The following is a 22,879-nucleotide window of genomic DNA, read 5'->3' as shown; positions in this document are numbered from 1 at the left end:
ATGAATTTTTTCAGGTGTTTTAAACTATTTTATTGCCCACAACTTTCTTTTATAATTAGTAATTCTTACTAATGGCAAAAGAAATAGTAATAAAAGGTTGTTCAGGGCAAGTGCAATGCAGCAAATTCATAACATGTGTTCAAACTGCTACTTATAATCAAATACTGACCATATTAACCATTCCCAATGTATACAAGTCTATTTAGCTTTAATAGTAATCAACATCAGAATAAAGGTATAAGGAAATCTTTCAACAAACACATATACTGAAGTCGGTCAATTTAAATAGCCATAAAGAAAAAAAGCTATTAGTGGCTTTTGACTGGTTATAATGCTCACAGTGATGAAAAAAAAAATTCTTTATACTATTTTAAATTATACCTTGAACAGGAAGTGTACTCAGGTAACATCAAGAAAGTGTTTCACACGTATCTTAAAATGTCTTCTTTCACAGTTAGAAAAGTCTACTGCACCCTATGAAATTCAGTTAATCCTGTTTATTATATTCAGAAGATAGATGAATATGTGAAATATAAAAGCTCAAAAAAATATGCTTGTTCTTCTTGAATCAATATGATTGGGTAAAATTATGTTCTTGGATAATGTTACACATCACCTGTCATATAAGAATCCTTAAACTTGTTCTCCTGGATTTGCTGGTATAACATTACTCTTAGTTCTGAAATACATATGCAAATTGATATCACAAAATGTGTTCTGTTGCAATTATGGCAAATTAACAGAAGTTAACAGGGATTAACAAAACCTGTGTAGAAATAAGCACAACTTCAGTCATGAAATCATTAGGAAATCAGCCATCATTTGTTCCAAGGAAGTGAAATGGTCAGTTCTCAGTATTCATGGCTTAAGTCAAATTTATTGGATCAAATGTAGGTATTTGAGAGCAGCAAAATATTGAATGCTAAAGTTGTAAACATGAATTATTTTTTTTTTGTAACCACACTTATTAATATCTTAAATTTGACTGAAATATGAACTGCAATTACAACATTATTTCTTGATTAAAACAATATCACATTTACAACAGAACTTTTGCAAAAATAATGAAATGTTTTCTTTAAACAATTTTTTTATTTTCCATCAAGACAAGCTGTTTTCACCCACAAAAATGTAACATTTGATGTCTTCACATTAATGTTTAACTCAGATAATTGATCTTAGAGTATTAAAAATAATACTACCATATTCCAAAGTGACGACTATCACTATTTTTAAATTTATAACTGAATACTTCCATCAAATTAATGTGCCAGGTTTACCTATTGTGCTAGTACTACTTTATAAAAAAAAAAAAAAAAAAAAAGAAAAAGAAAAAAAAAGGAAAAAAAAAATGACTCAAAACTGCTTTAAGTTGAATTACAAAATCAGATTTCTGATTTTTGAAACAAACTAATCACTTAAATACTTGCTGAGTCTTATGATGGCAGTTTTAATAAGTCCAGCGCACTCAGTTCTATTTCTCAGCAGAACAGAGTATACGTGACTTTATGTGGTGTATATGCAGAACACTACACAGTTTCTACAATGAACGTTTTTGTGATCTATAATCACTTCTATCTCGCCTCATATCCGATCTTTCTCTACTTCTGCTTCGACTTCGGTAAGATCTTTCCCTGCTTCTACTTCTACTTGAACGGAATCTTCCCATTGGTTCTTGTCTGCGTTGTTCATAAGGTCTATTGAATCTATTTCCACGAAAACCACCTCGTCTAAATGGTCTTGGTCCAAACATTTTATTCCGATTCATAAATCGATTTGCACCTCCACCACCACCACCTCCATAATAATTATTTCTATTCATAGGCTTGTAGTCTCCTTGTCGCTTATAACGATCTTCTCTATCAAAAAATTTATCTCGTTCTCCATAGTATTTGTCTTCTCTTTGATAATCTCTGGATCCTCTGCCATAATCTGCTTCTTTTGCATGCCAGTCGTAACTGGGTAATTTTCTGTCATATGGCTCAATTCTTGAATCCCTAATTTCTCTTGAAATTGTGGGAGACAAGGCTCTTTCATGATATGCTTCTTTTCTAGGATTTCTGTCATTTTCCCGATGTTCATGTCTATCAGGGCTTGCTCTTCTTTTGTTTTGAAATCTGTATGGCTCTTTCATTTGTGATTTATCTTTAAATTTTTCATCAGCACTTGAGCAGGAAGATGAAGAAGTTGATTTAGAGTAGCGAAGTCGTTCCTCTTCTTCACTATCACTTGAATGAGAATCACTGTCTCGATCCAAAGAATCCCTTGGTTTAGTTGGGCGTGAGCTACCTTCAGATGAATATTTTGAAGGAGATAACTTTGGTTGTTTCCGATGCCGCCGATTATCAGTTTTTTGAAGGTCATGCTTTTCATATTCAGGAACTTCCTTTTCTTTTTTTACTTTTACATTTAAACATTCAACTTCTGATTTATCTGATTCTGAACCACTATCGGAAGATGATACATCATTCTTTGTCTTTTTCTTCTTCTTCCTCTTTTTTGCCTTCTTCCTCTTCTTTTTCTTTTCTGTGAAAAATAGGGAAAAAAATATTATTTTGGAATTTATGAGTAAAATATATTTTAAATAATGGATACTTTCTTAATGGATACTCAATTAGCCAATAATAGCTTTAAAAAAAAAAAATAATAATAAAAAAAATCTAAGATAGATTTTGAAAGACTGTAAACAGTTATTTAACATCCCAAATATGAGTGGGTACCAACACAGGAAAAACTTGAAATAAACAGTTTGAAAGAAAAGCCTAAACTCTAATTTCAAATTCCACAAACAATAATATAACAAATGATATTTTCAATGTATTCTGTGTTAGTAACTTGCTTCATAATAACATATATGCACCCTTTTTTTTTAGGACATATACATTATAATGAACAAGATCTTGAAATTTTTAGGACTATCATGAATGAATTGTCAACATCAAAAAATTTTGATAAGTACTCTCACAGTGATATATACAGGATATTATGCTAGTACTACACGAAAACTCCACATAATTACTAACATCCTGTTGACAAATTTCCTTCATATTAATCTGTAATATGCCAGATCTCATATTTTGATCTTCTAAGGCACTCGTTACTGTATCAATCCACATCTTGGTCTTCCATATGGGGAGACCCATATGGAAGACCATTCAGAAAATAGTTTCTCCATTCAGAAAACAGTTGATGTTTTCAATGTTTCTGCTTATTTTCATTGTTTGTCTTGTTATGCTGATTTTCATATCAAATTTATTACAACTGATATATTCAATTTAACCAGGGAATCTTGCAGACTTATACTGGATTTATTTAAAAGTATAACATCATCTGTATACAGTAAACAGCTGAGATTAACATCTCCAATTTTGATAAAGTTTCATGCTACCTTCCTTCATAATGTATTTCATATAGATGATGAATAATAGTGGAGATATGCACCCCTGCCTCAACTGATTTGACATCAAAACATCATCCTGTATCAATGTAAACACTGACTTACAACTCAAATATAGCTATGCCTTGCTCAATATAATGTTCCACTTCAATTTAATTCTCATCCAAGATGAGTTGAGTCCCATGATTGGGGGAGTAGGTAATTTAATACCTCTGGCTTGCCATTCCTCGTCTCATTTCTAAGGGTAAGAATTTGTCTGTAGATATGTCTCTCTCTCTCTCACTATCTATATATAAAATCATAGGTAATACATGGATTCTACAATCCAAGATTTAAGTTCAATCTGTAGGTTACTTGTAAGAACCATAGAATTATGCTTCAGAGAAAAACCCTTCAAAGGCAATACTGATTTCAGCCTAGTATTTTCATTATAAATCCTTATAAATGCAATGACCAGTAAGGCCTTAGCTGATCATTGCATTTATGTGCCTATACACATCACATTATGGTGATTAATTATCGACATATTCTCAGACAGGTTTGTGTTTTGTGCAAAGGAAAATGAGTTGCTTAGGAAATGAAATCCTCTATCTCCAGCTATTAAAGGCATATCAGAACTAAAGAATAATCATAAAAACCAGACAAAGAATGCTAAGCGTGGATCAAAATCAAAGAGATTCTGAATTTATTTTGATTATGAAGGCATAGTGTGGTATAAGTACCATTCACAAAACCTAATCATTATGCAACATTTATATCTGAAATTTGTGATGCAATACACAAAAAACAGGTGCTAGTGTACACCTGTGGAAATCATGTTTACTCCTAGACTGCCTGAAAAAAGACCTTTACAGCTTCAATTCAAGTCACTGATTAGAGAAACCTTTTCTAGGCCTTTTTTTTTAATGGCAGTTTCTAAATTAGTTGATTTTCATCATGGGCAAAATCCCCCCCCCCCCCCACACACACACCTGGAAACTTAGGTTTTAACCTTGCATCTCAAAAATCAACTGTAGAACTCATACTATTATGGAGAATAATGTGAGGGTTAGGGTAGCACATATCTGTTGTACTTTTCTTCCTAAAGTCATGTTTCACTGATACTGGGATCACTATCAATGAAGGCTGGAAGAACAAAGACTGGCCACTCACTTGTCTTCCCCTACACCCACCTAAAGCAGAATTACTATTCCCTGAATCCCAGCTAGCAACCTTAACCCCAAAATACATATTACACAGTTCATTCTGTCATAAGAGCAGCATGTGTGTATTCATCAGATTTGACACTCCATGTCAGAAATTGCAAAATCTCAAATCCTCTGTATTGGCTCAAAATTTCTTTACCAGACTACCAAAACCAACTTGTCACGCTTATTTGCTGTCTCTATCACTCTCCAAACTCTGAAAACCATGCTGACTTCTCAAATATCTCTGTAAAGTTCAATTTTCTGCAGTCTAATAAATACTGTAATAGTGAGATCATCCTTTTTAGGGATTTCAGTGTCCATATCTCAAATTGGCTTCCCTTCTCCAGTTTCACCAATCAAGCAGGAAAGGATGTTGAGGCATTTGCCATTAGCAATGACTTAACAGATCATTAACCTCCCTACCAAAATACTTGACAACCTCCTCCAGTCTGTCAACACACTCAATCTCTTCTCCACAAGCTTTCTTTCCAAATATACAAGTCTTCTTCACCTGGCATCCACCCCCACCAGTTCCCAGTCTTGTGTCCTTTGGCACTACAAGGGTGCTAAATGGAATGACCTTTGTGACATCTACTTCTCCTCCTTTCCATGGTCTGACTACTGCTTCCACACTCCTAATCCAACCACCTGCTGAATGAATAACAGAAATCATTCTCACAAGAATGAAGGCCTTTAAACCTCATTCCACCTAAAATCCCTGATCACCATTAGATTCAAGCCTTGGTTCTCAAAAGTGTGGCAACTCAGTAAAACAAAAAGCTCAGCATACGATGAGAGGGCTCAAGACCAAAACTCCAGCTGCTCACAATAGCTGTAAACTTTCCTCCTGTCCAAATGGCAGTTGAGACTTCTGGTCCCTTACGAAGGCCATTGGGCACAACTTTTTCCACCCATATTTCCACCACTCACATCCAGATGGTACCATAGTGACTTCACTCACTAGCATCACTTCTCTCTTCCAATTCCTGCATTGATAATCAGGGCAAAGCCCCCCCCCCCCCTTTACCAAGAACTGCTCACTCCATTCTGCCAAAAATCTGAAGAATGACAGCATCCTACCTATTGTTTAAAAACTTGTGTACATGTATCTTATATCATCATTTCAATACATTCTACAGAAAGAAAACAGGTATACATCCAACCCATTCCAACAGCCAACAAACTACTGCCCAATTGCTTTTACTTCTGTTCCCTCAAACACTATGCAGGTCATCAAAAGCCGAATTCTGCACCACCTGGAGGTCTCACCAGCTAATTAGTGACCAGCAATGTGAATTCTTCCACTCTCAACACAAATCTGATCTAGTTTTCCTCACCTACTTCTGGACTCAAAGTCATGGAAAAAATTCAGAGAAAATCATGTGTTCAATCTTGACATTTCACAAGCATTTAATTGAGTTTGTCAAGGATATACTTAGCAAATTATGATTCTATAGTCCGACTTCCATCCTCTCCAACTGAAATGCAGCTCTATTGCTTCATATAAGTCATGGCTATATATCTGTTCCTGAGTAATATTTCGCTCTTGAAAATAACTTTTTAAATATACTTATTATATTTTTATAAAATGCATCAATAACTGAGCTTTCATTCAATTTGCATCACCCAGCTATTGTTACAGTCATGTCCCCCCCCCCCCTCAAAATTATTCCGCATTCTTGCATTCATAAGTTCACAATATTTTGAATGAGTTAATGAACATTTTCCAAGTATATAAGAACTAATCCTGAATTAAAAATTTTTGCACCAACTGAATGAATGACAATACTGAAATGTTTTATTTCCAATAATTCAACATAAGATTAAAATGATTTGATTCTGTTAATTGTTTATATTTTATATTTGATGTTTATGTTCACGGAAGTCGAAAATTAAGATATCTGGTTCTTTGGTTCATTCCCCACTCTACCTTCCCAAAAGAATACAACCTTCAGCTGTTCAAACAAAATGTGAACAGATTCCTTCTTATCTGCTTGTCCTCACTGCAGGTCTTAAAACCTTTTATGTGTAAATTATATATATATATATATATATATAGTATATATGTAATAAATTTTTTAATAAGATTATCTTTATATATATATTTAAAATAAAAAAAAAAAAAGAAAAGAAAAAAAAAGAGTTAATGAACTTACCCATTCCCTCTGGAGAATAAAAGGCATTAGAGGATTTATTATTGTTATTATTCTGTCATGTTGTACCATCATTTGAAATTTTGGTTTAAGCCAATAAGAATACAATTTGATCGGCTAAATCCCAAACTGCCAGCCAATCCTCGTCCGTTCAGTATCCAGGTGTGCACCATGAGAAGGTGAGGAATGGACATTAGGTCAGAAGTCCTGGTTGGTTCTCCACATTCCTTCAAAGGCTATGTGGAGGTCTCCTCTCAGTTATATAGCTTTGACCCTTAAGCACCCCCTCCCCCTTGACATTTAACAGACTGATTTGGAGGAAAATTGTAGATAGGAAGTTAGTAATGATGTAAATTTTTCATGTAGTACTATCATATTCTGTACACCCCCTGAGGGTATATATCAGGAATTTGATGATGATTATTTTATATATATATATATATCTCCTGCTACCAAAAAATATACATTGCAGAAGTGGGTACTGGGTAAAAGAAAACTTTACAAGAACATACCAGAAAATAGTATCACATTGGTTTCATATCCTTTGTATTCACTCGTTCATCACTTTCTTCAACTTTAAAACCATGCTTTGAAAAGGATTAATTCATAGACTACAAGTGCAGTGAGTAAATTAGTTTTCATGATATGACAAATTCATGGCCTGTTATTCAGAGAGTAGACGTGTTACTCATTCAACCAACCTGGCCAGCTAGTTACTGTCATTCATTCTTAATAATTGCATATATATAACTTTTTTTAAATCACTCACAACACTAATGGACAACTGATTTATGACCTTTTATGAACTGAATTATCAATTTCTAATTTTTAAATATAGCTACTGGCTAGATTTGTCTTCCCTAATAATTAAACTGATTTCTGAGTGGACCAACCAAATCACTTTCATAATTTTTTCCAACTTTCAAGAATTCAAAATGTATGATTTTTATGTTCTAAGACTATCCCTCCAAGTGACATTTATCAGCTGGCTTGCCTTGACCGAGTGTTTGAATCCTGTATGGCTGAATTTGCATTTCAATGCCTAATGAGAGAGTTTATGGCTCCACTTAGCAGAGGCCTGAAGTAGATTGAAAAAAAAAAGTTTCACATTTGGTCTCTTGAGGAGGGTTTATGGATTATGTAAAATAAATAAAATAAGAACAGAAAAAAAAAAAAAAAAATTGTTGTCTTACTCATGGCACCATCATTGGCTCAACAGCCCTACATGGATCCTGGCCTTCTTCAGAAACTTCTGCCAGCCTTCCTTATTCAATGCCAACTCTTCCAATTTTTTGACTCCTAAAACCTTAAGATATTTGCAATTTTGTCACCATTTAGTCAGTCCAGCAATTATTTCTTTAGCTTTTGTGACAAGTTTTTTCCCCCCTAGGCAAACTGGTGGGGTCATCAGCCTCATGCCCAACTCCCAACCTAGAGGACCAGGCCTCTATATTTATGATACCCGGAGACAGGGTGACTCAGCTATACCCCCTACGCAGTAGGTACCCATTTTAGTCGCCTCGTACAACATACATGGGCTACAGTGGGCTATTCTTATTCCCTGGCCACTACACGGGGAATTCATGGTGCCAATGTATGGTATACTGGTGGTAGGTGGAAGCAATTCGTAAATGGACAGATATTAATGACAAAGGAGGAGGTCTAGTGGCCAAGACTTTCAATTTTGTCATCTTGCAGCTTTTTGTAGTTGATTTCCATAGTATGCTCACTGTGTAATGAAACACTAGACTGAGACTTTATTTATTTATATATAAATAAAGTCTCATAAATTTTGATATAAATATTGTATTTATATCAAAATAAATACAATATTTTGATATTGTATTTATTTATACAATATCAAACATGAGCAACATTGCTGATCTGATATATCAGCATTCATTATGGAAACAACAGTTAACTACTGTGTTAGAGTAAAATCTAAACCAAGATAATTATCCAATGTTTTGACCTTCACACCTGGAGTGTGCACACATATGCTACATTAACCTAAGCCCTTATTTCAAACAATGGTGGTTGAATAACAAATTATTAGTCATACTTTTATAAACAATAGCTACAGCTCTCAACAAAATTCTTCACAAGTGTACACTTAAAAATAATATAGTTTACTGTAAAACCATAGCCATTCTGTCCATTAAAGGGATATTAAAATAAAAAAACCATACAATCTTAATGCCACCTTTAAATGCTCTCAAAAACTAAACTCCAAGGATGCTCCCACCCCAATGTCCACCCTGGGATGTATCAAATCCAAAGCATCTGTAATTTTTTATAAGGAAGCATAATTCAAATTCAGATGATCATGTCCTGAACACTATTCAGAAGTGACTGAAAGACACCTGACGGTAATGAAGACCTAAAAAATTTCAGAAATATAGAGGGCATACATTTAACCACATAACTTCTGTTTCAAACAGGTCATAAAATCAGGACTGTAGACATCCAGGAAGTCCTTACTACAGGAGTTCAGACAATCATTAAACCCAAGCCTGTATTTCTAATAATGCTAGTTGTATGATCCTGTGTTTTTTTATATGACAAAGTGATCTCTAGTCATAAAAAAAACAGGACTCAATTTTTTTTTTTCCACTATAAGTCAAGATAGTAGGGTTATCAGATGACCAAATTGATACTTTGGCATACTGTGTTGATTAAAATGCAGCTTGTTTCTTTGTATGTAGGTGAGTATATATGTGCACACCCCAGAGGGTGATTGTAATATGAATGTCAAAATGAAGACCAGGTAATTATCTCTGATTTTACCAAAATGAATGTTGATCACTATCCAACAATAAAAGAAAAGTCAGATAAGCTGCTCTCAAATCAAAAAATGATCTTTTTAAGTCATTTGTAGTATCTAATATAAGCAACTAGTAGAAATGAAAAATAAAGTTTGCAAAGTCTTAGACAGGAATTCACATTCTAAATGTTTGCAATCAAACTGAAAGGTTATTCTTCTGAACACATTACAGCAAAATTGTGTATTTCCCATTTGGTTTATCCAAGGGTTAATAAAAAAGAACTGCAAAAAATTTTAGGTGATGAAACAAGTTTCTCCAATACTGCTTTGTGCATTCATTCAATTTGAAAATCTGTACTGTCTAAAGTTCATTAAATTATTTTTAGAAATACAATCAAATTCTATATTGAGAGTGCAGGCCAAAAGAATATTTTTTGGAGTATCATACATGACAGTCACACCAGTTATGATACATGATATTCTCAAACTATAAGTGCCAGTAGCAATGGATTAACCTTATAGTTTGAGGATATCATGTATCACTGGTGAAGGGCTGTCTGTGTAGAAATGAGCTATCGTTGATCAGAACTGCAACCAAATGGGGCTAGATCTAGAATGCATGCCAAGTGGATGAGGGAGAATCCTTATTTTCAGCTTTTTGATCCCATTCCCCACGGCATGGAATAGGCAATGTTTTGTTGGTGAAGTACCTCTTTTAAATAACACTGGATAGTGTCTTGCAGAAAACAGCATGCACTAATCCAGTTGTCAAGAACAGATGTTGATACTGACAGAATGCCTTTCTAAAGTCTGTTCAAAGTGACTACATTTACAAAATGTCAACAACCTATACATGATCTTATTCCTGAATCAACCTTTTATCAGCACCAGAAAAGCAGCTTCAATCAATCTACTTTTCATTATAGTTATTACATAAAAGACGAAGTAATTCATTTTTTATGAATTACTTCATCCCAATATAAAATGTGGCAGCTTCCATTGGACTTGCCATGCTGGTAAGATGACATTGTACAGCTTCTTTAGGAGTACTGAGTTTAGTCAATAATTGTGGTCCTTACCTGGAAGATGTGAATCTGCTGCAGTATGCATGAGTTCAAACTTGCCAAGGACTTGCGTTAGATGATTTTTGTCATTTCTAATGAAACAAAATATTCTTAACCATTAAATGATTCATGTATCACTTGCTTCACAAGAACAAGCAGTTTTAGTATAGAACAGATTTTTATTTAATTAGAATAGATAAACTATAAAATGAAGACAATTTCTCAAAACTCTTGTATCATTCTTGCATTTTTTCCCCTTCTCCTCATTCTCTACTAGCTATTCTTACATTCCCCATTATTACAGAAACACACAAATCACTTCATAGTATTTTATAATACAATTAAACATACATTTATGAGAATGTTTAAAATATACATTTTTCTAATATTGTCATACCTTCTTAAAATTCAAAAATCATTGCTCAATACTGATGAACTGATGACACGTATATAATTATGAAAAATTTTTTTTGTTTTCTTTTCATAATGTAGTACATACACACACAGAAGAAAAATTTCTGTTCATTTTAAGATACTGCACCCCACTTTTTTTTGGTCTCTACTGCCCATGAAAGGTTGTAAACATATCATACATCGGTACGGATGGATACAGAATTTTATTTAATTAGTTTTATTTTCACTATTTAATTTTCTGTATGTATTTATTTATATTTTACATAGTCTGGAAACTTTGCTCTAGACATCAAATGTGGAACTTTAACCACTTCAGGTCTCCAATAAGCAAGACAGTGGTCTCAACAGCAGGCAATGAAATTCATCTCCCACCTAAAGCCAACCACAAACATCCACGCCCACAGTGGGATTCAAACTCACAGCCTCTTGGTTGGAGAACAGGTACATTAACTACTCAGTCAAATAGCATTGCTTAACAATTGTCTTCAAAACAGTTTAAAAATTTTAAAATTAGGACATTACCTTTTTTAACCTTCTTCATCTTTTCTTTTACATATTTTCTTCTATCTTCATCATCACTAGATGATGAACTTGGTGTTCTTGGAGCACATCCCTCAGTACGCAATGTTTTGGTAATATGATCATCATTTTCTTGATCTTTAGGTGGACGATACTTAGCAACATGATCAACTCTGATTGTTCTTCCACACAGCTGGAAGACAAATTAGAAATTCTGTTAAATGTGAATATATCTATTTAAAGTATATACATGTGGCAACAAAAGGCTGTCATGTTGCAAATGTTCTAACATAAATCAGCATATTTTTATATAAAATCCTTCAGTTTTCAAACTGAATGAGGCCAGATGTTGGCAAAAAATGTAACTTTAAAATCTTTAACAGCTTATTGTTAACTTATGGATGTGGTAAGTAAACCAAATCATTGTGATAGCAAAACAGAAATGCCCAGCAGTACCCCGCTTTGAAAACTGATGAGTATACAGTACACTGCAACAGTATCTTGAGTAAAAACTACTATTCACACTCAGCTCTATAGGAGAAATATACTGTAGCCTTACATGCATATATTTGAAGGCTGGATATTTGTGTCATGCAGGTGGCTATATTACAAAAGTCTATTACATTTATATATAGCAGAGCAACAGAAACAAGTTTACATCATAGAGTCAAACACATTATGATATACCCACTTAGGCTACATAATATCATAAGAGCTCATCATAAGTTCATTACAAACCAATTACATTCGATACCCAGACAGCAACCAATTTCAGTCAGTATGGATTCTGTGTGGTTGAGTGAAGAAATGGTCAATAGTTCATTTGAATGCCCACACTAAAATCTTTATGTATTCAACCAATTATAGAGGGTATAGGTGGATTTCAAATTACTGAAAAAGTTTTCATATAAGTTATTGGGAATTTTAGAAGAAACTGTCCGCTAAATGTAAACTTTAAAATGAGAGGTAGACTAGCTGGCTGAATTTCTTACGCGTTTTGTTTGGCCAATCTCAATTACATACCAGATTATAAAGTCTATAATAGATATTACAACAGTAGGATTCAATTTTTTAGCCAACCAGTCCACCATACTCACAATAGATTCCAAAAACAGAATGCTATATGTTGGTGAGTAATTATAGCAATTGCTGACAGAAGGATCCTGTTAATTTGTTTTTGAAGAGCTGGCATTTGTAATCCTTGGGAAGGCTATTCCAAAGAACTGAAGGAGACGCTACAAATAAATAGATGAGGAGTTGATTCAGTAAGACTGAAACTGAACTGTATATGGACATTACCCAGCAGCTGTATGTATTTTTACAAGCTTAAGAAAAAGTGAAAAAAAAAAGACGGTATATCTACTTTGGCACAACAGTGCCAATGAAAATACCTACCTACATAAGACAGGAACAAAACATCAATGAAAGGTTAGTGGAGTGAGTCTGTGAAAGAATGAGTTGTCCATTAACTATTGTTCTCTCCAGGATAGTATCAAGCATTTTAGGAAAGTTGTGGCAACACCATTCCAAATGTGAACAGCATTCTAAAATTGCTGCATTTGTCATTTATATACTGTACAAGTACACTTATATACTTGTATAAGTGAAGAGCAGTATCTTGAATGGAATAGGATGAAGAGGCCATGGATGTGATGTGTTTGGTTTGTGATAGGAAATTTGGGAGATGGATAAATTGCTTCTAGAAGAGAAACCAAACTCAACCTTGCCAGAAGATTAGAGTATTATCAAGGTAAGAGGAAGAAAAGTGAGAAATAAGAGAGGATTATGTAAGCAATAGTGCAATACAGCTGATTTCTTTTTATTGTTATTCAAGTTTTTTTTTTTTTTTTGGTAATCCACGTTAATGCTGCAGAAATTGTCAGATTGTTCTGATAAGCAATATCGAGCAAATCAGGTACGAGAGGGAAAAACATGTTGAGATTAGACAATATATGGCAGCCACACCAACCAGATTTGACACGATAGGAAATCAACATACCTCTGTAATGAAAATTTTAATTTTACAAGAAAATAAGTACAAAAATAACTCCAACTCTACCTAGTCATTTATATGTGCACTTCTATTCCTAATAAGTTCATTAATTCGCCTAAGCATGGATGCTACCAATGTAGAACACAAATTTTTCTTATTTATGCCATCTCAAACCATACTTTTATAATGGATTGTATTAAGTTATCCTTTGTATTACAATTTAATTTTTCAAGTCTCTTTTTAACTATGGCCCATAAATTTTTTACTGGGTTAATGACAGGAGAGTTACCTACCCACTGAAACAATTGGATATGATTTTTGAGGAACTCTTTCACTTTTTTTGAAGTGTGGCATAGCGCAAGATCCTGTTGGAAGATGAGTTCTTTGTCTTTCTGGATCTGTGAGACCACTCTTTTCTCTAATATTTTTATGTATTGGTACTTTTTCATCATACCATCAACAGGCACAAGTGATCCCAGACTGCCATGTTTAAAATTAAAACAATCGCAGAATATCTTTTTAGTTGGGTGTTTAGAAGCCTTCTCAGCCATTGATTTCAAAACATAGGATGTTCGATCTTCTTGGAGAAAGAAATGGCCCTCATCTGAGAATAAGACTTTCTTTCACTTCTCAAAAATCCAATCTTTATACACTTTTGGCCACTAGAGTCTTTTTTTCTGCATAGCCTTCATCAACAGTTGTTTCTTTTTCGGTCTGTGGACAAAACTTGAATTCATTTTGCTTTTCCTAACTAGTAAACAATCTTGAGTGTTTCCTCTTTCACCCACATTTTCCTTTTCTATCAGGAGAAAAGGTATCCGTCTCCTTAAACCTCTTTAAAATTGCATTAACAGTACCCAAACTAACACCACACACATTGGCAATTTGTCTTTAAGTCATGGATGTGTGTTGAGAATGAGTACATATTTTTGAACACTTTCTTGGAGATGTCATTGTACAGCTACGCAAAATGAATAAAACACCATGAATGTCAACTTATTTGCACTATTAAAAATGCAAACACTATTAATAAACATCGTAGATACAGTTAAAACATGCACCACTCAACCAAAATAGTGAACTAAAACCTTGATGAAAATTTGGCTTGTTTGGATTAATTTGTTTGCTACTGTATGTCTTGGCAAAACTGCTGAAGGACATGTGAATAATTGTCAACCCCCAAGCCAACAATATCAGCAAAAGTTAAATAGCCTCCCCATTATTTCAAGTGAGATTTCCATGTAGCACACACTGTTATTGTAACCACTATCCTGATAAGTACACCAAGGTACTATGATAGTATAATACATGATTAAGTTTTAATTACAGGCATCTTATCAACAATTTTCATTCAAATTAATCTGCTACCTATTAGGATTCCAATAATATTGTCAGATTCTATATTTCAGTCTTCTAAGGAAATACTGCGTCAAATCGAGATGTTGGTTTATCCTCTGGGTATATTTTCCTTCCAATCCAGGTATCAAACAGTTCTTCTAACCTTTCCTCACCCATTCTGTTTAAGTGACCATACCATCTTAATTCAGCTCTGCTCACATATTCTTGAATGTTAACAATGTGAAGTCCCTTCTTTAATATCCTCATTTTTAATATGATTCTGATGCCATCTGTTCACTCCATTTATTTTATTGCAGAACTTTTATATCAGTGGTCTCCAGTCTTTGATAAACTGTTATTTTTAACCCAACTGTTAGATCCATAAATTAACATTGGTTTGAGCACTGTCTTTTATACTGTTAGCTTACTTTTAGAAAGCTTATGTTTTATTCTATATAGATTTATTCAACTAGCTTTGCTTATTGTATTATCTATTTCTATATTTAATGATTACCAAAAACAACATTTTAATTGTCTATAGGTTCTCAATTGAAGATGCAACTGATGTTTACAAGTTCCTGCTTATTTTCATTGTTTTTCAGCAAGATCACCAATCTGGTATGGATGCTTGGATGTTTAGCATTTATGTTGAAGTTTAATAGAGAAAACATATCTGAAGATAATTAATTAAATTTATTTAGCCAATTATATTACTAAGCCAATATTTTGCTTTGGTCACCAAGGCATCTTCATGGGCACAAAGAAATATACTAGGCAAGTGCATGCAGGCACACCAGGAGGAAGGCAAGCACAGACTGATTGTGTTTGCCTCCTTGCTGATGGTGGTATATTTCTTTGCACCCATTGGTGAAATTCTGCAATAAGAAAATTCTTATTGCAGAATTTCACAAATTTGTTAAAGCAGTTATTCAATTACAGGTGTCCCTTGCTTAACGTGGGATTTGATTAATGCACCTTTAAATTTATCATGCAGAAATATGCAAGCCTCAAGGAGTGCTTCCTGACCAAGAGAAAGAAAATCGTGAACATTATGACATCATTCCTCCCATTAAGCATTAAGAGTGAGTGCATTACAAGCTCCAATTGTTCTTCTGTATTTAAAAAATACAGCAGAACTTTGCTTTTAGATAACACAACTGGTCATCCAAATTCTCTTAATGATCTATGTGAGAATGTTAAAGTTTTATTTTTTCTACCATTGCTACAACCCATGGACATGGGCGTCATTGCAACTTTCAAACCTATTTTCTTAAAAAGACATTCTCAAAGGCAGTAGAAACAACAACAGGAAAAAATGCGATTACACTCCAAGAATTTTGGAAAAATTTTAACATTAAACACGCAATTGAAGCCGTTCATGACTCGTGGGAGCAAGTGTCTTCTAGCTGCATGAGAACTGTTTGGAAAAACCTTTTGCCAGAATGCGCTAATGAATTAGGTGGTTTTCAAAATCCTGTAAACAACGTGGTTGAAGAAATCGTTGCAATTGGTGAAGACCTTGGTTTTGATGGTGTTAATGCAGAAGATGTTAAATAATTATTGGATTCAAATTCAAAACATTTCTGTGACAACCATCTTCTTGAAATTGAACAACAACGCACATTTGAAGACAACAAAAAAATGGAATGTGAAGATGAAGTTCCAAAGGAGATAACAATCAAAGAACTGGATGGATATTTTGCAGTTTAGAATCGCTTAAGAAGCAAGTAATGGATATGAATCTAGATGTCAATTGAAGAATGCTTGTTTTCCAAAGTCTAGAGAGTCATTTTGCTTATCGTAGAATTTATACTGATAAGAAAAAAATTAAAACTGTTCAAACGACTCTTGATAACTTTTTTTAATAAAAAATTGCAGTAACTAACGTAGGTGCAAGCATTTATTAAACATTTACTTTGCATTCATTTTTTTATCTTTCCTAAAAGAGTACCATATAAAACGAATTATTAATACAGTAATCGAACATGGACGAATTGTAATTTTAACCACTGATTATTATATTTGATTAACGCGATTTTGATTAATTAATCGTGTTAATCAATGGAATACCTGTACATCATCTTCATGAAGTAAAGATCTCAATTAAATGTCTAATTTCTGATATCAGGTTTAATACCACTTTCCTTTATAATGTGATCTATGTAAGATTAGTAGTGAAGAAAGCATATATACTGTTTCAAACTTGATTTTACAGCAAACCATCTTCCTGCATCCTTAAATTATAAATGCTGAGCCTTTCATTTATACTACCTAATTGTAGTAGTTTGAACACCTTTTCTCTATTGGACTGATATTATCTGACATTAAATGGAGATGGAAGGGATTTTTTCTCATGGGAAGTTGGGTTTTTCATTCCAAAATAGGCCATCAGCCAGTGAACACAAAGTGATAGATATATCTGTCAAATAGCCTTGGTAATTTCTTTCTTTCTTTTTTTTTTTTTTAATGAAAAACAGGAGACCAGAGTTTCTGAGAAGGAAAACCCTGCCACTTTTGTATGTGACTAGCTAATCTGCCTTCAGCTCTCACCTGATAAGACCTTGTTCCTATATCCTACATAGGATATGAACTCAAGCTATTCCAACCAGACTGGTCGGAAAAGTCCAAATATGCTAATGTACTTTTAGCTGTTTGGAACTCAGGAGTGGGGGGTTTGGGCACCATAGGCATCAGGGGGCAGAGCCCCCTGATGCCTATGGTGCCCAAACCCCCCACTACACACACACACACACACACACATATATATACACACACACACACACACACACAAAAACTGGAATAAAAAACATGAAAGTGAAATAAGAATTATGCCAACTGCTTTCCCCTGAACAGACTCAAGAGAATGCTATTTGAATAGCAGTCACATTGGGATGTGTATAAAGCGAGAATTTCAGAAGAAGTACAGCACAAAAATCAAAACCTAGTTTTCTAGATGCTGAAAATGATATTTCGGTAACACAGCTTTCCAAGCTTCTGCATCCCACTATACATATTTTTGCACCACTGAAGACAATGCTGCATGTTGGTTTGGGTAATATGAGGCTTGCATATTGGAGTCTTGTCATTGAAATCCATGTTGTGAACCTCAGTTCTAAATGTTTTTTTTCTTTTCAGATTCATGTTCCAGCCAATGCCCATCTCTGCATTCAATGTGCTGACCAACAAATGGCAGTTTTTACATATTATCCTTCGCAGCCCCCTACGATCACATTTGGTAAGTGTGGTGGGTCATCCACTGTGGGTAGCACTTGCAGTTGACTCCCTGCACTTCCATCTTAGTATGGTGTCACTGCTTGTTGCTCTCGGATGGCCCAATTTGTCAACAATTTGCAGAACAGATAGGATGCCACGTTGCAGGCCTATCACAACACCTCTTTCAAAAGTTGTCATTTCCCTTCTTTTAGCCATTTCACCCAGACACAGTTGCACCGATTTGGGAGCATCTTACTCCTCTAATTTATATCAGCAACAAACCACTCGTTAAATGGCATAATTTACCTTGCCCGTGGGAGTGTCCTTTGATTTCTTTCCTAGCAGTGTGTTTTATAATTAGTTATAAATCACTAATGCCATCATCAGCATTAGAAGTAACCATTAGGACAAAAACATAACTGTAAACATACAATTCAATTTCTTAAGGCATTACTATTCTAGAGCAAACTATATACTATAAGAAACTGTTCATAAGATTCCTGAAGGTTTATTAATTTTCTGAATTATTGCTGAAGCAACTAAGGACTACAGAGGCTAATTAATTTAGATATCAAATGTCCTTTCTATTCCTAGATTTATCTCCTTGTACTTTGGACAGGCAAAAATAGCATTCACCATAGAATTTAATTTCTTTCTTTCTTTTTTTTTTTTTTAAATTTATACCACACCATTAGAATAAAAGCGACATCTTACTACCTTAGGTTTATTTCCGCAATTGTTCACGTTATAGCGAACTTAAAGCAGCACCTGCCATTTATTTTGATCTATATATCATATCTGGAATAAAAGATATTTTCAACAATTTCTGTTAAGTTTTCCTGCCTCTTTTTTCACTGCGAAACTACAATTCAATAACTATGGGCCATATATAAAAAAAAATTGATGACATGATGCACAAATGAAAATTAAAATAAAACAATGAAGCACTATAACAGAAAACAGTATTTAACAATGCTCTAGTCATGTTCAATCATTTATATAATCCTAACTGCTGTTTTTTTTTTTGCTTTTCATTAACTCACTGTTGCAACATGCTAGTTCCACAAAACATACTTCTCAACTATGCTACTAAAAATATGTATATAATAAATAAAACTAATATTTCAACATTTCTTCAAATGTATTATTATTATTATTATTCGTGACACCTCCAAGGAGTCCGAAGACTCATCGCGGGAGGACCCCTATTGTACAACTCTCCATCTCCACCACTAACAACGAACCTATACTACCAATCATCAACATCAGTGCCATCTACTGGCCATTATCACCACCATATCTGGTATTTTTTGTCTGTAAATTGCATGTGTTCTGAAGGGCCGATCTGTTTGTATGCGAGATGAAAAACCCGAGTTTCCAGGAGAAAAAACCTTGCTACCTCCGTATGAGATCGGCTAACTCACCTTCGATTGAAAATCCATATAAAGATTCCTCCCATCATGATGAGAATCAAACTTAGGCCTTTTCCAATCGAAGAGAATCTGTAAAAATGCTATACATGACAGCTGTCATTTGGTAAGTAATTCATTCAGTCTCCATAATCTATGTTCATTAAAAATAATACATAAAACTTTCACATCTCCTGCAAGAAGCATAATTACAAAACGGTTCACAGATGTTAGTAACTCATTTTAGGATTACAAACTGAATTTAACATATAAATTAACTAATTATAGTTGACTCACCATAGCAAACACTATTATCAAACATGCATGCGATAATAAACTGCCAAAAAAGTACCAACCAGAGCCCCACTGGTATGATGCTACATTAAAGAAAATTCTTACTAGGCTATAATAACCACTTCTGTGGTCCCTATGCATTTGCTATAATGCATCAACTGTATAAGTAAAAATAAGTAAAAAGTACATATATATTACCTTGATCCCATTGAAATTGTCAACAGCTAAAATTGTACTCTTTTGGTTTTCATAACAAATGAAACAGTATCCTTTTGATAATCCGGTTAGTTTGTTACGAACCAGGTTAATATTAACGATTTCGCCATATCTGAAAATAAAGACAACAGCATTATCTGATTAAAAAAAAAATATTGAACTCATGGATGAGTTGCCTATTCTTGATATGATTATTAAAAAACAAAAAAATACTGAACATATTGAAATTAAAAAGTGATCACAATAAAATTTATAAGGCAGGCAGGCAATTAAATTATATTACACCAAAATTATAAGACTAAAGTCAAATTATCAATAAAATTATGAATTTTGGAATTTAATAATATACTTTACATAATGACATGCATACCTTTCATGTGACACAGCACAATGTAAACAAAAGGCAATGTGGTGATTTGGAAAGCTTTCTGATCTTCTCTAATGTTTATGGTGTTTTCAACTGTGTGTACAAATTTTTTGCTATACCCATTTAGAGGTCATTGTATTTTCAACTGTTCTTCAAGTGTCCAAAGGTAGCCATTTTAAAGAATTTAATAACTGAAGATTCCACAGTGGACTTTCTGTAAAAGTACTGCAATGCTCTAAATTTCATGATCAAAAGTTATAGAAAACAATACTTGTTCAAAGCATATGATGTCCAGTGGACTATGATAAATTGCTTTACCATCTGAAAGTTTGCAGGAGGATTTAAATAAGCTGGTAAAATGGGCAAAAGAAAATGGATGTCAGTTCAATGTGGAAAAGTGTAAAGTCATACATTTTGGGATTAAAAGATTACCAGCTGTGTACTACATCGATGGAAAGGTACTCCAAGAGATTGATGAGGCTAGGGACTTAGGGGTATTGGTAGATAGGGAGATGAAGTTCAGAGGACACATTGCTAAGGTGTCCAAGATTGCACATAGGATTACTTGGTTGTTGAGGAACACTGACATCCAGAGATAAAGAGGTTATTATTCCCCTTTATAAAGCATTGATACTTCCACATTTGGATTACTGTGCTCAGGTCTGGTCACCTGGATTCCTTGGAGATCAGGAGGCTGTGGAGAGGGTTCAGAGAAGAGTGACCAAGTTGGTGAGTGATATAAAAAATACTCCCTACATTGATAGATTGGGAGCTTGTGGATTGCAGAGATTGGTTGATAGGCGAAGAAGAGGTGATATGATAGAAACATTCAAATTACTAAAAGGTTTTTATAGGATTGATGCAGGGGAAATGTTTCAGCTGTGTGATAGTGATGGAAGAACAAGAGGTCATCTCTGGAAATTAAAGAAGAGTGTGGTTAACAAAGGTGTCAGAACAAGGTTTTTTGCCTGGAGGGTGGTGAATGAGTGGAATTCATTGCCTGACTTAGTTGTGAGCTCTTCGTCTGTAAATGAATTCAAGAAGAGATATGACAGATATTGTTTTGCTAGTTTGGGTCTCCCGCGATGAGTCTACTGACTCCATGGAGATACCCGTAATAATAATAACAATAATAATAATCTGCACATTGAATGTTCCAATAGTAATAACAGAGATGAACTAATAAGCTGAAGAGCAAGTAATACTCCTTGGAGTAAAGTGATTTAATAAGAGATGAATACTGTATCTAATGCAGATATATCATTGAAGCTGGCTAACACAACCCATACTGCAGAAATCTAAAACAGATTTTTTTTTTTTTTTTTTTTTTTTTTGTTTCATGAACAAATGTATCCACATTTTTTTACTTTCACAGGACTACTTACTGTACAGAACAGTACAATTAGAGAACAAATAGATGAATATAAATAGTTCTATCGATAATATTGATTGGAAGTGACTGCACTACATTCTGGTTATGAAAGGTATTTAATGAGGGGGGGGGAATGCGTGTACAAATTATACTACTGATAATTCTGATTGTAGCTAATTCCTTTTTATCTTGATTGATAATGAATTCTGGTATGAAAAAGTATTTATTAAAAGGGAAACACTAAAATCAAAGTTATTTCAGACGAATTTTAGTTATAAATATATTGAATTAGATTTTTTTTTTTAATGGAGATATGGCAATTGTTATATTCTGGGATATGTACTGACAAACATTCAAATATAATATGGTATGTTCACATGGTAAAAGACTTGTCATAAGGTCCCACCTTAAAAACTTTTTAAATATAAAAATAACTGAATGTTTTTGTAATTATGTTATTAATAATAAAGTGAAATTAATTTAAGCATACTCTGTTAATTACACTACAACTGCTACTGATAGCAGGAAGAATAAAAGAGCCAGATAATTTTTTTTTTTTTTTTGAGGATCTCTACATTTGTAGGAATTCTTAAAATAGAGAATAGAAATCACGAAAATATAACAAGGATCTTTCGTAAATTTTGATCTAGAAAAAGGAAAAAAGCACACAATATACCAGTGGATAAACTGAAATCATTTATCAGACAATAGGAGCATACAATTTGCATCAGGAAATTGACAATCTCAACTTTGTCATTTTTAGTAAATCACTGCAGTTCCTTTCCTCAACAAACAAATCTCAAAGTTGGATTTTACTTTTGTATGTGACAAACTCTGAAGAGAACAGCAACTGATTCAACAAAGAGAAGTGATAAAATTGCCTGAAAATAGAGCAAAATAAGAATTTCATAGCAGACAGTCCACAAAAAGAAATTGTAAAAAAAATTCTGGATAGTAAGTAATGTGCCTTTTGAGAATTAATAGAAATTATGAGAAATTTATGTTATTGTAAAAGTAAGTAAACATTGCAAAATCATGGGAAACCTTGGGAGAAAAACATAATATAAACATTATGAAGGTGATAAAATATTTTGGAGGCTAAGAAAAAAAATAGATAAAAATGAAGGAAAGAGTATACGAATACCAAAGAAATCAAAGAAAAAGACAATATTAAAACTG

The 22,879-nt window shown here is 33.7% G+C and overlaps 1 protein-coding gene across 1 annotated transcript in view; it reads right to left on the bottom strand.

Moving 5' to 3' along the window:
- Positions 1–1,072: 1,072 nt before the first annotated feature.
- Positions 1,073–22,879, bottom strand: part of LOC150093230 (uncharacterized) — a 96,202-nt gene continuing 74,395 nt past the window's right edge. The window contains exons 3-5 of the mRNA XM_090413811.1: positions 19,944–20,073; positions 11,502–11,691; positions 1,073–2,526 (exon numbers count right to left, since the gene is read on the bottom strand). Coding sequence (XP_090269937.1) covers positions 1,541–2,526; positions 11,502–11,691; positions 19,944–20,073 — 1,306 coding nt within the window. The 3' untranslated portion in view covers positions 1,073–1,540. The remainder of the gene's footprint in view (positions 2,527–11,501; positions 11,692–19,943; positions 20,074–22,879) is intronic.

Source organism: Typopeltis vanoorti, chromosome 24 (assembly GCF_054136105.1).
Source record: "Typopeltis vanoorti isolate ZY-2024b chromosome 24, IOZ_Tvanoo_1.0, whole genome shotgun sequence".
Taxonomy (NCBI): Eukaryota; Metazoa; Arthropoda; class Arachnida; order Uropygi; family Thelyphonidae; genus Typopeltis; species Typopeltis vanoorti.
Note: the sequence above shows the minus strand (reverse complement) of the source record. Positions and strands in the feature narration are given on the sequence as shown.